At 45.3% G+C, this 13,492-nt stretch overlaps 1 protein-coding gene across 22 annotated transcripts in view; it reads right to left on the reverse strand.

The window, feature by feature from the left end:
* GALNS (galactosamine (N-acetyl)-6-sulfatase) overlaps window positions 1-13,492 on the reverse strand; it is a 44,698-nt gene that overhangs the window by 26,998 nt on the left and 4,208 nt on the right. For 19 of the 22 annotated variants that reach the window (XR_015275501.1, XR_015275503.1, XR_015275504.1 and 16 more), the window contains 7 exons: window positions 12,671-12,773; window positions 10,393-10,536; window positions 9,481-9,547; window positions 9,241-9,368; window positions 8,421-8,560; window positions 7,124-7,227; window positions 1,029-1,165 (listed from right to left, as the gene is read on the reverse strand). Coding sequence is in view for 16 of the 22 variants with exons in the window: in XM_086848010.1 (XP_086704136.1) it covers window positions 1,029-1,165; window positions 7,124-7,227; window positions 8,421-8,560; window positions 9,241-9,368; window positions 9,481-9,547; window positions 10,393-10,536; window positions 12,671-12,773 (823 nt within the window). In the remaining 6 variants the exon portion in view is untranslated. Of the gene's footprint in view, window positions 1-1,028; window positions 1,166-7,123; window positions 7,228-8,420; window positions 8,561-9,240; window positions 9,369-9,480; window positions 9,548-10,392; window positions 10,537-10,726; window positions 10,853-12,670; window positions 12,774-13,492 lie in introns of all 22 variants that reach the window. The other 3 variants (XM_086848021.1, XM_086848025.1, XM_086848024.1) reach the window with 1 other exon arrangement.

A 13,492-nucleotide genomic window follows, 5' to 3' on the forward strand; every position in this document is an offset into this window, starting at 1 on the left:
GTGAAAACTTTGCCCTGGTCATGTCTAAGGAAAAAAAAAAAAAAAAAAGGAAGAAATGAAAGAATGAAAAAGCCACAACATGCTTTGAGTGACTGTTACTGTAATACAAACAAGGGGTTGGTGACTGCACTGAAATTCCCTTTTAAAACAACAAAGGAACTTTCCAAACTTCCAGAAGATGGGCCAGGCTGTGTTTGAGGAACCTGCAAGGCTCCAGTCAGGTAATGCTCAGGTGTGCTCCTTGCTCAACAGGCACAAAAGGAATAAATGGAATAAATGACTAAAAGGAATGTTAGCATTCCTTTGCTAACAGCACAAAAGGAATGTCACAGCACAAAGACTCTCACCCAACAAGGAAAAGGGCTCCAAAAATGTTTCCATGCATAAGTTTCCTTGCTATCTCCCAAAGAATATGACTGTAGTCAGATTTCCCAGGCTGCCAAATTCCCCACCAAAATCCCAACTCCAAGACCTCTCCTGACCTCTAATGCTTCCAATAAAATATTTGTTGGCAGAATTTGCTGTCGTATCTTGGTGCCTGTGCCCAAGAGCTGACAGTACATAAAGATTCTGGGTCTTTCACCCAAATCTATCCCTGCAGAAGCATTCCCAGATCCAGGACCTTGGGAAGAGGATTTTCCTGATGCTTCCAGTCCCAGCTCTGCCACAGGACAAGGACCCAGCACGCTCTGGGCAGCTTCTGCAGTGATAAATAATGGATTCTCCCCTAGCCAGGCTCCAGTTCTCAGGCTTTTATCTCCCCTCCTGCCATATGTTGTTCCAGGGATCCCTGCTAACCCTGTGACATTTTCATCTGTCCCCAGACTCCACTGTATGGCAACATGCCACATGTCAGGAATTCCCACCTCGGCTTGTTCCAGCGGAGCAGGAGCGCAGTGGGAAGCTCTGCTGCTGCATCCATTCAGTTTCTATTAAATACTCTTGAGCTGCTGCTAAAAAAAATCAGCCCCAAATTTGGCATCCCTTCAGCCAGGAGCAGGGCTGGCAGCTCTGGGATAATCACTGACCTGTCAATTAGCTTGCCCTGCAGGATGGCAGGTAAAAGGTCGATGCCATCAATCTGTCTGTCACTGGGAGGCTGCAGATTCGCCAGGGAGAGGCTGGTGCTGAACAGATCCATCACACTGCCCAGCTGATGGCTGACCTGCAACAAAAAAAAATCAACACAAACACTTTTCCAAAGAGCCCTTCAGGAAAATCTATATGGAAACAGGTTCCCTCCAAAGCTCCCTGAAAACACTCCCTTTACACTGCTGCAGTCACCAGCAAACTCCTCTGAAAACAAGAAGGCAAAGGAAATAATCCCTATTTCTCTGCCTCCATGGAGAATTTGCATTTTGATTCTTTCTTTTTCCCCATTTTCCTCTCCCTCTACTCACTCCTGTGTATCCCTTTTCCAGGAGTGTGTTTTCACAGGGCTCAACTTAATTTAGCAAATTCCAGCTCATTTGTGGATTGAAAAATCAGCACTTACACCAAGGGGAAAAAAAGTCCTTGATTTGTTTCCCTTCCCCAGGTCATCTCTGGAGTGCAGAATACCCTGAGAGAGTTCCCAGAAAGCACAGGGATAGATGGATAATAACAAAAAGAGCCTGATGACTTCATCTGCAAACCATTTCCAACAATTCAAGAACTATAAAGTTGTGGTATTTTTAGTCCATATTTTAATAAGGGAGAAAAACATCTGGATTTGGCTTCAATGGAGATGTGCAAGGGCTTTTTTTTTTTTTTTCCCCATTTTTCCTTACTTGGAAGCCATACTCATCTCTCTGCTCTCAATTATTTATATTTTAAAACCCTACCAAGTCTGTTCTGCCTGATTGTTTCTGAGTCTTTGCTCCCTCCCTGATTGTGGGAGCTGTTGTAGGGTATTTAATTAGTCAGTGACACACTCAATTAAAGCAGATGCTGCCAGCTCAGGAGCACCAGGATGCACCAGCACAAGATGTGACAGGGAAAGAGCATTTTCAGCCACAGCACTTGTTGGGAAACAAGAAACCATTGGATACAACCTCACAGCTGTGAGTACCAAAGCACTTTCTGACTACAATCCAAGTCCAGTCCCAACAGAACAATGTATGAACTATCAAAGACTTTTTACCTCTGATTCCTTCCACTCACAACAGACCCCCAGCCTCTAAGCTGACACAAATTATTTAAATGCAACAAATGATGACATGATAAACGATTTTTTGTGAGATGCTGGCTCAAAAAAATAAAGGGAAAAAAAAGGGATACTAAACCTTGTATTAGGAGGCTGGGCTGAACAAAGTGAACACAAAGGAAGAATTAAGAAATTAAAAAAAGAACTGGAGAAAGCAACATGCAGGGGCCTAATTACAAGTTTAACATTACAATATCACATTACTTGATTACAGTAATTTCAATCTTTAATGGCTTTCATTCATCAGGAGGTGTTGGCAGGAACACATCTTATTAAAGCTGCATGCAAGAATCCTGCCACAATTCCTTGGGAGGAAACAAAGTGCAAAGCTTGAAGCACAAGGGGAAACCTGGCTGTGGAAATCCTTGGGAAAGCAGCTGGACCAGCTGACCAAGACCAACAGGCCCTCGAGTTCAGGATTTATCCATAGCCACTGCCTGGGAAAGGTCCTGCTCAGCCTGGCCCTGGGGGCAGGGAAAAAGGGAGATGCTTCCCAGAGAAGCTGTGGCTGCTCCAGCTCTGGAAGTGCTCAAGGCCAGTTTGGATGGGATTTGGAGAACATTTATTCCTTATTTTAGAGCAGCCTATTCTTCTCCTTAAAATGATTTTAATCATCCAGTCCCACCTCCCAGCCCAGAGCACAGCATGGTGTCCAGGCACTTCTGGGATGTCTCCTGAGGAACCTCCACACTCCCTGTGGGCACAGAGGAAAGAAGCTCTGCCTCATGTCCAGCTGGAACTTCCTGGGATCAGTTCCTGCCCATCCCTCCTGTGCCACGACTGGGCCCTGGGAGCAGAGCCTGGGTCCTGCTCTGTGCCTGTCCCTGCACAAGGACATGGCTGAGGTGTCCCCCCTGTCCCTGTCCCTGCACAAGGACATGGCTGAGGTGTCCCCTCTGTCCCTGCACAAGGACATGGCTGAGGTGTCCCCTCTGTCCCTGTCCCTGCACAAAGACATGGCTGAGGTGTCCCCCCTGTCCCTGTCCCTGCACAAGGACATGGCTGAGGTGTCCCCTCTGTCCCTGTCCCTGCACAAGGACATGGCTGAGGTCCCTCTGAGCCCTGTCCCCCCAGGCTGGGCAGCTGCAGCTCCCCAGGGCTGAAGTTCAGGCCATGAGCAGTCCCTGGTGAGCTCCTCCCTGGGCTCATTCCCACCTGCAGAGCTCCAGAAGGAGCAGCTCCAACCCCTCCTGCTCCCCCCACCCGCGGCAGGAGCCAGCCCCTGGCTGAGCCCTTTTGTAATCAGAGCTCTCACAATTTCTCCATCTAATCCAAAAGTCACTTTTCCTGTTGTGGCTCCGTCCCAGCGCCTCAATCTTTTGATAAGAGGCAATCACTGACCCTGGGCTCGTGCCTTTAATGTCACCTCATTTATCCAGAGCGTGGGGACAATCCTGGGGAGCCACCACGCTCCCCTTGTCCTGGCCCTTATTAACCAGCACCAGATGTAGATGACTCTCTTTAATCATCCAATTACGTTTCTGGTCTCAGACAACATTTTTGCCGTGAAGCAGAGAAAACTTCTTAAGGAAATTAAATGCCCATGCCACAGCCACTTGGATTTATCTGTGCTCTGCAGCACCACACTGAAGAAGGAAAAAAGGGGAAAAAAAAAAAAAAGGTTAATATTTATATAAAACTTTGAAGTATTTTCAGAGAAAAAATAAAAAAAAAATTACCATTTTTCTCCTGTCAACAGGGCTCTTTCATTCTAGTTGCCTTTCCCTTTTATTTATTTCTTTTTTTTTTTTTTTTTGCAAGAAAAGAAAAAGAAAAATCCAGAGAGGGCAACAGCCCAGAGAAAATAAATAATATATAAACGGAGGGAGATCAGATATTGCTGTATCAGTGAGGAACAGCCGGTATTACGCACGTAAGAACGGATTTTTTTTCCCCCCTCCTTCCCTCCCTTCTTTTTAATAAACTCTCAGTATCCACACAACGTCTTTAAGAAAATGAAATCCTTTTGCTGTGGGCCACGGCGCTGGAAGAAATAGTCCCCAGCGCTGTTATCAGCGCTTTCAAGCTTTAACTCTGAATCAAAGGCGACAATTAATAAAGTCGCCCCCGCCAGGAATGGAAAGGAGGAAAGCTAAATATTTGAAACTGGGTGAACAAATGTCAGGGTGTTTTTAAATAAAATCCTTTTACAGTTATCACAGCGAGCAGACCTGATATCCCTGTCTAATTCAATTTCAATTTGCGCCCCATGGGAGATAGGGAAGAAAAGGTTGCAATGCTGTCTTTGGGTTGATATGTTCTTTTCTCCTTCAGGAAGCAGGCACGAGAGAGGAAGGGGAGGAGGGCGAGGGGAGAGAGGAGGAGGATTCAAATACCAATAGAATATGATTTTTTTTTTTTCCAGCTGGATCCTTCCAGAAGGCAGATGTGATGTGGGGAATGTTGAAACGCTGATTTGTTGTGAATTCACCTGGAAAACGGAGCCGAGGAGGGAAGTGCAGCGAGGCTGTTTGTGTGGGAATAAATATTCCTGGTGGGGGAGCAGAACTCACCAAGTGTTGATGCCAAGAGCAACACACACTCCTGAGGCATCTTTCCCCTCCAAAAACCTGCAAACCAGCCAACTGCACCAATTATCCCGAGCTCCATGGAGAGCCTGGCAGGTGCTCCCACCCTGTCCCCCTCACTCCTTGTTTAGATCAAGATGCTCCTTTATTCCAGCACATTAATGTACTCTTTAATAAAAACAACCCCCCCCAGCCTTATGTATCAATAAAATTATTAACAAACAGCCAGGAAGAATCATGGAATGGTTTGGGTGGGAAGGGACCTGAAAGCTGATCCAGTTCCATGGGCAGGGACACCTTCCACTATCTCAGCTTGTTCCAAGCTCCATCCAAGCTGGCCTTGGGCACTTCCAGGGATCCAGGGACAGCCAGAGCTTCTCTGGGCACCTGTGCCAGGGCCTGCCCACCCTCACAGGGAAGAATTCCTTCCCAATATCCCACCTAACCCTGCCCTCTGGCAGTGGGCAGCCATTTCTCCCTCTCCTGGCACTATCTGTCCGTATAAAAAGTCCTTTTCTCTCCTTTTCCCAAGGCATTGGAAGGCTGCAATGAGTTCTCCTTGGAGCATTCCCATCAGGAGACAGAGCTTTCCACACAACAACTGGATTTCACTGGCCAGAGACACAAACTCTGTTTTCCTGGCTGCACTTGTTCCACCTGAAACAGTTCCTGGCCCTTCCCTTGCTCCTCAAATTGAAACAACCACTGCCCTGGGAGCAAACCCAGCACGGGAAGAACTTGACCCTTCAGCTTTGTGCTGAAGTTCAGATCTCCCAAGCCTTTGTTTCCTTCGGCTCCTGAGAAGAAGGAGCAACGAGAGAATTTGAAGCAGCTTTCCCACATTTTACAGCTAGTTGGAGTGCACAGGACAGGGATGAGCAGTTAAAACTCCTCCAGAGGATGGTGAAGCTACAGCAAGGTACAGAAAAAAAAAAAGCCAAAAATGTAGTGGTGGACACAAGTCTCTCACCTGTGGTCAGGGCTGCTGAGGGAGCAGTGCTGGAGCCTCGAAGGCAAGAACACAAGCAGAAAACACAGGTGAGTTTCTATCACAGTTACTGAGCAGCAGCAGCAGCAGATAAGGAGGATTTAAAGTTCAGCATGTGCTTAAGGGTGATACTGGCATGGTGGAGGAGGGATTTTGGGTGCATCTCAAAATCTGGGAGCTCCAGGCACAGCTCAGCTGCCCAGCCCACCCTGCACACACATCTCTGCACAGCAAATGCCTCTTCCCAGGAATTCAAGCAGCAGCTCCCAAAAACTACCTGGGAGAGGGGTCCCAGCCAGGCAGAAAAGAAGCAGGCACAAGGATTTCTCTCTCCTCCTGTTCTTAATTATCCTCAGAGTTACTACAATGGAAAGAATTTTTAAATTTGGGCATTTTCTTGTCCCCATTTATAATGCATGTTTACTTTTAGCACATTATTTAGTTTGGACCCAGCAAACAAAACACTCAGCTGCAGTTTCATGTTCTCCTTTGCTAGCCCAGGGCTGTTGTACTTGGCTTGCAAAAGCTTTATGGAAATGTTTAAATTTAAACAAAAAGACTGTTTTCATTTCAAATTAGAAAAATAATAAACCATCCTTGGTAGGTTTGGTGAACTCTCGAAAAATAATGAAACCAAACCACCCTCCTGCCCTCAGCTGCAGATCTGAGCTGCCTCATGGTCCCTCCTAAATGTAAATGATAAATTATCATTAGCCTGCCTCAATTAAACCACCCCAATGGAATGCAACTTCCACAAATGTTTTATTTATGACCAGTTTGCAGGCTGGAGCACGGTGCCCAGTTAATGAAGGATCACTTTCTGCAGGGCTCAGAGATGCTCACCAGGGGGAGGGGGCTGTGCTGTCCCTGTGATCCTGCAGCAGGATTGATTGCATCCTTCTGTAATGAGAGCTGGGACAAGGGGGGCTGGCAGTGCCACTGGGGGGTTATTTTGAAGTGATCATATCTGCATTTGTGTGCAGGCAGCACAGAGCAATAATGTGGTGTCTAAACCTCCCTGAGTGGAACTTTCATCAAGCACCAAAGTGAGAGATGTGAGGGTCAAACCACCCGGTACCTCAGAGCACGGAGAGTGTGGGGAACAAATTCCTGCTCTTTACACACCAATTTGTTCCAACACATGAAAAATATCGAGGTCCAAAAGAGTAAAGGGTTTAAAAAGATCAGGAAGACAAGAGCAGACCCTGGCTGCTCACAGCAAAGTTGAGCACAGACCCTTTAAATGCAAATTTGGAATAAAATGGCACCATTATCTGGGGCAGCAGCAGCTCCTTATTCACACAAACACCTGGACTTGGGGCACAGTAAAAGTGTGAAGCAAAGCCCCCTGAGCTCAGCAAGGAGCTCTGCACTCCCTGCAGCCCCCCAGGGCTGTGTGAAGTGCCCAGGGCACAGACTCACCCCTCCTGCAGGGATGTGGCCGGGCCACCAGGCGATGGCCGGCTCCCTCATGCCACCCTCGAAGGTGGTTTGTTTGCCACACAGGAAAGGCCCATTGCTTCCTCCTAGGGACAGAAAAGAAGCTTTAAAACCCCACAAAACACCAGCATTTCAAAAAGACACTGTCATCCAGGCTGCTTTGAAATGAATTGTCATTTCTGCATGGATGCTTTTTCAAACAATACAGCCAGAGTTGGGTTTTTTGTCATTATTTCCTTGTTTGCTGTGTCGTGATTTTGTTGTGGTTTTTTTTCAATATACATTTGTGATGAAATTTTAGGAGTGTCTTTTCAGCACATGGAGAAAGTGACAGATAAACACACCTTGCCATCAACAACCAAATGAAAAACAAACCCCAAACAAACAGGAAATACCTCACTGGTGTTTGCCTTCTCTCTAAGGGTGTTAACTGCTGTCTGTAACCAAAGGAAATCTGACACTTTCAGGCAGAAATAGCATTTTTTCATCATGATTTTAAATTTTACAGTACCAGAATATTAGATGAAGGTACAAGAGTGAGAAAAATAATCCTGCATTCCCTGAATGGTCACTCTCAGAGATGGCCAGGGCTTTGCAGGAATATTTGGAGTTTTAACCCAACCTTGGAGCTCAGCTGGCCAAGGAACAACCAGGGAGGTCTCATAACTGATTCCAGGTCACACAAAGTCAAGGCAGTGGCTGAGCTGAAATCAGAACTGAGGTTGCTCCCTGCTCTGTGGTTCAATAACCACAAGCCAAGCCTGGCTCCAAAGAGAAGAGAGCAGGTTCTAAAATCAATTTGCAGTGACTTGTTTCAGAGAAACCATCATTTAAACAAAAGAAAATTTGTTAGGTAACAAAAATAGTTTCTCTTCTTGATATTTTTCATGAGAGCTAAAGAATGAAGGACTCTTGAACTCTCTCTAATTGCAGAGAAGGCTGAAATATGCATTTGGCAGACAGAGAGTAAACACCCTGCTAAGTTACTGAGCCTGGTTCTCAATAAATTACAGAATATTCCCTCCCTGACAGTGCAAATACACACAGGTAACAGCAACACTGGGGCATGAAAAATTCCATTTGGCCAAGGACACCTCCTCCAACAGTGACCAGAAGCACTGAACATAAATTATTCCAAACATAAATACTCTTGTCTTTTGAGGCTTCTCCTAACTCATAACACAGACCCCCCACACAGGGGTTTTTTCTCCTTAGAGAGAGAGAGATTTAAGATCTAAGAGAGATTTCCCAAGGCCAGGTTTGTTGAGTTGAGCCTCACCTTGTTCGGGAGCTGAAATGAGAGCAGCCCCGTTATCAGAGGTGAAAAACACAAAGGTGTTCTCACTGATCCCCAGCTGCTGGAGGTGCTTCAGGATTTTCCCAATGCTGTCATCGATTTCCCGCACAGCATCCCCATACCTGAGGCAAAAGGAGATGCAAAACACTTAAAGCAGCGAAAAAAAAAAGGGTCAGCACAACGTTCAGTGGATTTAATTTGTACCTGTGCTGCAGAAATCCTTCTCATGCATCAGGTTTTCTGCTGCCCCTGCAAACTTTTGTGTCTCTGGCCTGCAGAGAGCAGCCCCTCTGGGGTATTGAGGGTCAGGGCTTGGACAGAGAAATTCAGCCATAAAATTCACAAACAGAGGCAAACCCACCTTGTCACACACTGGGAGGCAGTAACATGGCTTTCCTTATGGTTAGAAACTTTTTGAAGCAACACTCCCAGCGTCTACAGAGCTCTTTGCCTCCTCCAAACTGCATTTTTAGGAGTGCTTTTCTATTTGCTGGTCTGATTTACAGGCTTTTAAAACAGGCACTAATGATACAAAAGCCACAGACAGCATTTCATTCCTCACACAACCAGCAAAGGAGCTTAGAGCCCCCCTCTTCCCCCTGGGGTCACGTGAGCTTCAGTTCAGATTAAAGCCAAATAATGAAAGAACAATCCAAGCAAATAATGCATTTCAGCACACACACACTTGAGGAGTGATCCATCCCCTTGGATCTACCAACCACTGCTCAGGTTGGCTGCTCCAGCTGCAGGAGGCATTCATTAAAACAACCCCAAAACCAACATCCCCAAAAGCAGAACTTACAGCCCTCTCTGACTCGTGCCCAGGAACTGTTTGGAGGCATAAACAGGAGCGTGGGTAGCATCAATTGCCCAGTATAAAAAAAATGGTTGCTGGCTGGCCTGCTGCTTGCTAATAAAATCCAGAGCTTCCTGTAAACAGCAATAAAAATGAATTTATCCTCTGCTGTCGAAATTTCTCAAAAAAAAATAAATTAAAAAGCATGAAGTCACCTTGGCTTAGAAGCCAGTACTAAAATAGTACCTGCAGGTAGAGCTGAGTCAAGTTGGCTTCACCTGTCTTCAGATCAATTTTGAAATCTTCATAGTATCTTAAGATAAAAGGAATCAGAGAGGGGAAAAAAATCAATCCTAAGGAATAAACATCACAAAAAGGCTTTTTTTCCCCTTTTATGGATTTTTTTCTGCTGTGTAAGGAGGTCACAAACAAGACACAGTTAACACTCAGCAAATCCTCTTCAATATTAAAAATATGTCACCATAATTGTTCTTACGGGAGAAAGCGGTGACACAGCTTGATCCAAATTAATGACTTCAAGTTTTGGACAGACCTGAGGGACTGGCCTTTTGCTGTAAGGGGCAAAATGCTTAAAAATCCCATGGTGATTCATAAAGAGCTAGTTGAGATGTGAATAAAATTCCAGAAGTACACAACAACTTTCAGTGAGACAGAGAAATGCTGAAGCAGAACTTGGGCTGCTTTGGAAACATTATTTTAGAGGGATCTTCAGCCACCAGTAAAGCAGAGAAGGGCTGGGGAGTAACAGCAGTGAAATGAGACAACACCAGAGGGAAAAATGAATGGACAAGAAGGGCCCAGACTGCAGACTGGGAGTTATGCAAACACACAAAATGTTATTCCAAACAGGAAGAGAAGGAACAAAGAGGTCTTTCAGCACAGAATGGGAGCAGCTTCCAAGAGTGGAGTGAAAGGCTCACAGGAAGCCTTCAGGATGAGCAAACAGCTCTGGGAGGGCAGCTCCACATCCCTACACCATCCACATGACACTTCCAGGTTGGTCATGGTGTCGGATCTTTATTAAGCACAGAATTGTGGAATGGTCTGGGTTGGAAGGAACCCTGAAGCCCCTCCAGGTGTGCAATGCCAGCAGGGAGAGCCCAGACAATGCCAGTGGCAGGCAGGGAGCTGGGTTACCTGCCAACCATCTCCCAGTCCCTGTACACGGGGATGTTGGGGCGCTCTCTGTTGTCGTAGGGCCCAAAGTGGCAGTTTGGGGACCCAAACCACTCATGAAAGCCGTGCCTCAGTGGGTGGAACTGGGGCCGGTGCCCCAAGTGCCTGGGAACAAGAGCAACAGGTCAGAGTTGCAGTTCTGCAAAGCAGCAAAACCTCAGCTCATCAGAACAGCATGCAAGAACACAGTCTCTGCTTAAGAGATCAAAACTCAAAGCATTTCAATCACAAATTACTCCAGAGCAGTGTCTTGAGCTCTCTCACACTTGTTGCAAGCACAGGCATGCAGACTCACCCCAGTGCTCACTTATATTCCATTTTATTTACTCTCCAATCATTGTTTTCCACTTTTTCCTTCCACTGGTGTCTTCTCCCATGCTGCCTGATGATCAGCACTGATGGACTACACTGCCCCAAACCACTGCAGAAATGTATATAATGTTTTACTTGAGGATTCTGATCTATGACAAGTCCCTTTCATCCCACTGAGCTGTAAAAACACAAGGCACCATTCTATCCTCATTCCCTTTATGGAGCATTCACACTGCTAAAATGGTACAAAGAGACCTGAATGGAAATGAAATTAGGTTTTTGTGTGCACATGTGGACATAAACCATGTTTAGCTACTCCTGATGACAGCTCCTCTCTACTGTGCAGCTTGAAAATCCTCCATCCTTAACTTCCAGATGAAGCTCCTCTCTAATCTCCAGGTTTTGTACTGCAAATTCTACATTTCCTGCATTTATAGCACCCTGAAGACAGAGAATTCCCATCTTCTCTGTCTCTAAAGGGGATATTGCTATCTTAATGTTTATTTAATCATTCCATCTTCCCCTCACGAGCCTGGATCTGCCCCCTGTCCACTTTGTGTCATCCTCCTCTGCACCTTCTGAACAAAAAAGGCATAAAATGCATTCCCTTGGAATCAGAAAATGATCCTTGGAGTTACTCTGAGCTATTCCAAACTGAGTTATTACAGAAATAATCTTCATTTCAGCTATGATTACAGCTCAATGATGTAACTGCCACTGCAGGTCTGACCTGCAGAATTCCACCCTTTCCCCATTTGTAGATGTGGGAACACAAAATTATTCTTGGCTGTTTCTACAACAGGGGAGATGGAAAAACACCTTATTCTAATAAAGCCCTAAAAGAACTTAGAGAGACATTGAACAATGACTGAGATCCAGATCAGTCTCTGCATCTTACAGCACAAAAAACTGAGATTTAATGAATCACATTTCACACTGGTTGTGGGAAATACTTGACTTGCAAACTTATAATTAAACCATAGAATTTACTGTCACAGGACACCCTGGACAGTTTTTAGAAGGGATTATGAAACAATAAGAAAATTTTCTGCTGAAAACCTCTGTGAGGCCAGGATGAGACTCCAATTTTACCTTGCATTTCTTTACACCTTTCCAGGGAGCAGGTATCACTCCCAGCCCTGTCCAGGGGAAATTTTTTGGATGCACAATAATGCCCTGCACATTCCTGCTTGGTCCTATTCCTGCTAACAGCTGCAGGTCCTTCCAGATTTGCTTCTTTTTTTTCCACAAAACTGGCACCAATCTGCATTTGCCTTGTTTATTCCTTTTCCCTGGGTGTATGAATTTCCATTTATTAGCACTGAACTGCAGCTGATTGCACCCAGCCCACTGAGCTGATCCTTCAGAGCCTTCACTCTCCTGCTTGGATTTCTGCTGATAAATAATTCACTGTCTTAGGGTTGCATTGCTTTCTTCCCAATTCCAGCAGGTGAATCCAACCACAATTGAAATTCACCCTCCTCCAACTTATTAATGAAACTGATAAAGAAATTCCTGTTACTTTCCACAGGAGTTTAGTTTATTAATAAAAACCCAACATATAGCAAGAGTCAAAGATAAAAACCATGTAGGTGCTCAAGGCAAATTCCAAGAGAATATCCTGGTGTTTCCTGATTAAATAAGTGGTGTGAGGTGTGGATAAAAGTACAGAGTTGAGGAGTTTATAAATACAAATACACATCCAAATAACACCCCATCAACTCTTTGTATGAAGATATATTAAGTATTTGTAAAGGGAACACTCAAGAATTGATCCCAGCAGGGGGAAGATCTATCACACTTTCCAAAGTTGGACATTTGAGCTTCAAAACAGTTTTGTTTCCCCTGTAATTCTGGTTTTTCTGCTGCTCCTTCCCAACACACACAGAGTGAAATCTCAAAGCAAGAGATCTCCAAATCAATTTACCATTTGCCAATGATCTTATTGGTGTAACCAGCTTTCTTCAGGAGCTCTGGAAGCAGCAATTCGGAATCTTGGATTCCTCCTACTATATCCTGTGGTGTGTAAGCTGTGGAAAACAAATCAAAACCATCCTTCTGACTCTTCAAAATATTACAGCAAACAGCTCATGTACTGAATCAGAAATAGCAATTAGCTTGGAGTCCCAGCAATGCCATTCCTTGGAAGTCCTCCCATGGGATGGGGAGAATAAATTGATCCAGGGAGACCAAAGGGAGATTTCCACCCACTGGTGAATGAGGGCAAATAATAAAGGGAGCTGCCACCCCAGAATGGAGGTGAGGTCCTTGAAAGGGAGATGTCATAGAAATTCAGGTTGTAAATTTGTTTTGTGTTTTCTAAAATGAAGGCAGCTCTCTCCTAAATCAAACAGCCAATAAAGGTGCTCAGACTACAAGAGCTGATATATTACAGATTGGACCTGATGATCCCAAAGGTCTTTTCCAACCTAATTCATTCTGTGATTCTGAAAGAAATTAAGAGTCTCTCTCAGCCCCTGAGGCTCTCAGGTGTGACTTTGCTCTGGGAATCAACCCCTGGCTGCTGGTTCTTGCCCAGCCATGTCCCAGCACATGGTATTTGTCACTCTGGGACCCAAATCAGACCAGGGATCTTCCCTGGAAGCACCACAGGCACAAGGGATGGAAAACTCCTCTAAAATTGGGTAGAAATCTGCCTGCTGAACAGCCAGATCTCCCCTCTGGATATTAACACCCCCACCTTCACCAGACCACAACTCCCCTGCCCAGAGGAAATGATTCTCAGCCA

The sequence above is a fragment of the Cyanistes caeruleus genome, chromosome 12, assembly GCF_971803275.1.
Source record: "Cyanistes caeruleus chromosome 12, bCyaCae1.hap1.1, whole genome shotgun sequence".
NCBI lineage: Eukaryota > Metazoa > Chordata > Aves > Passeriformes > Paridae > Cyanistes > Cyanistes caeruleus.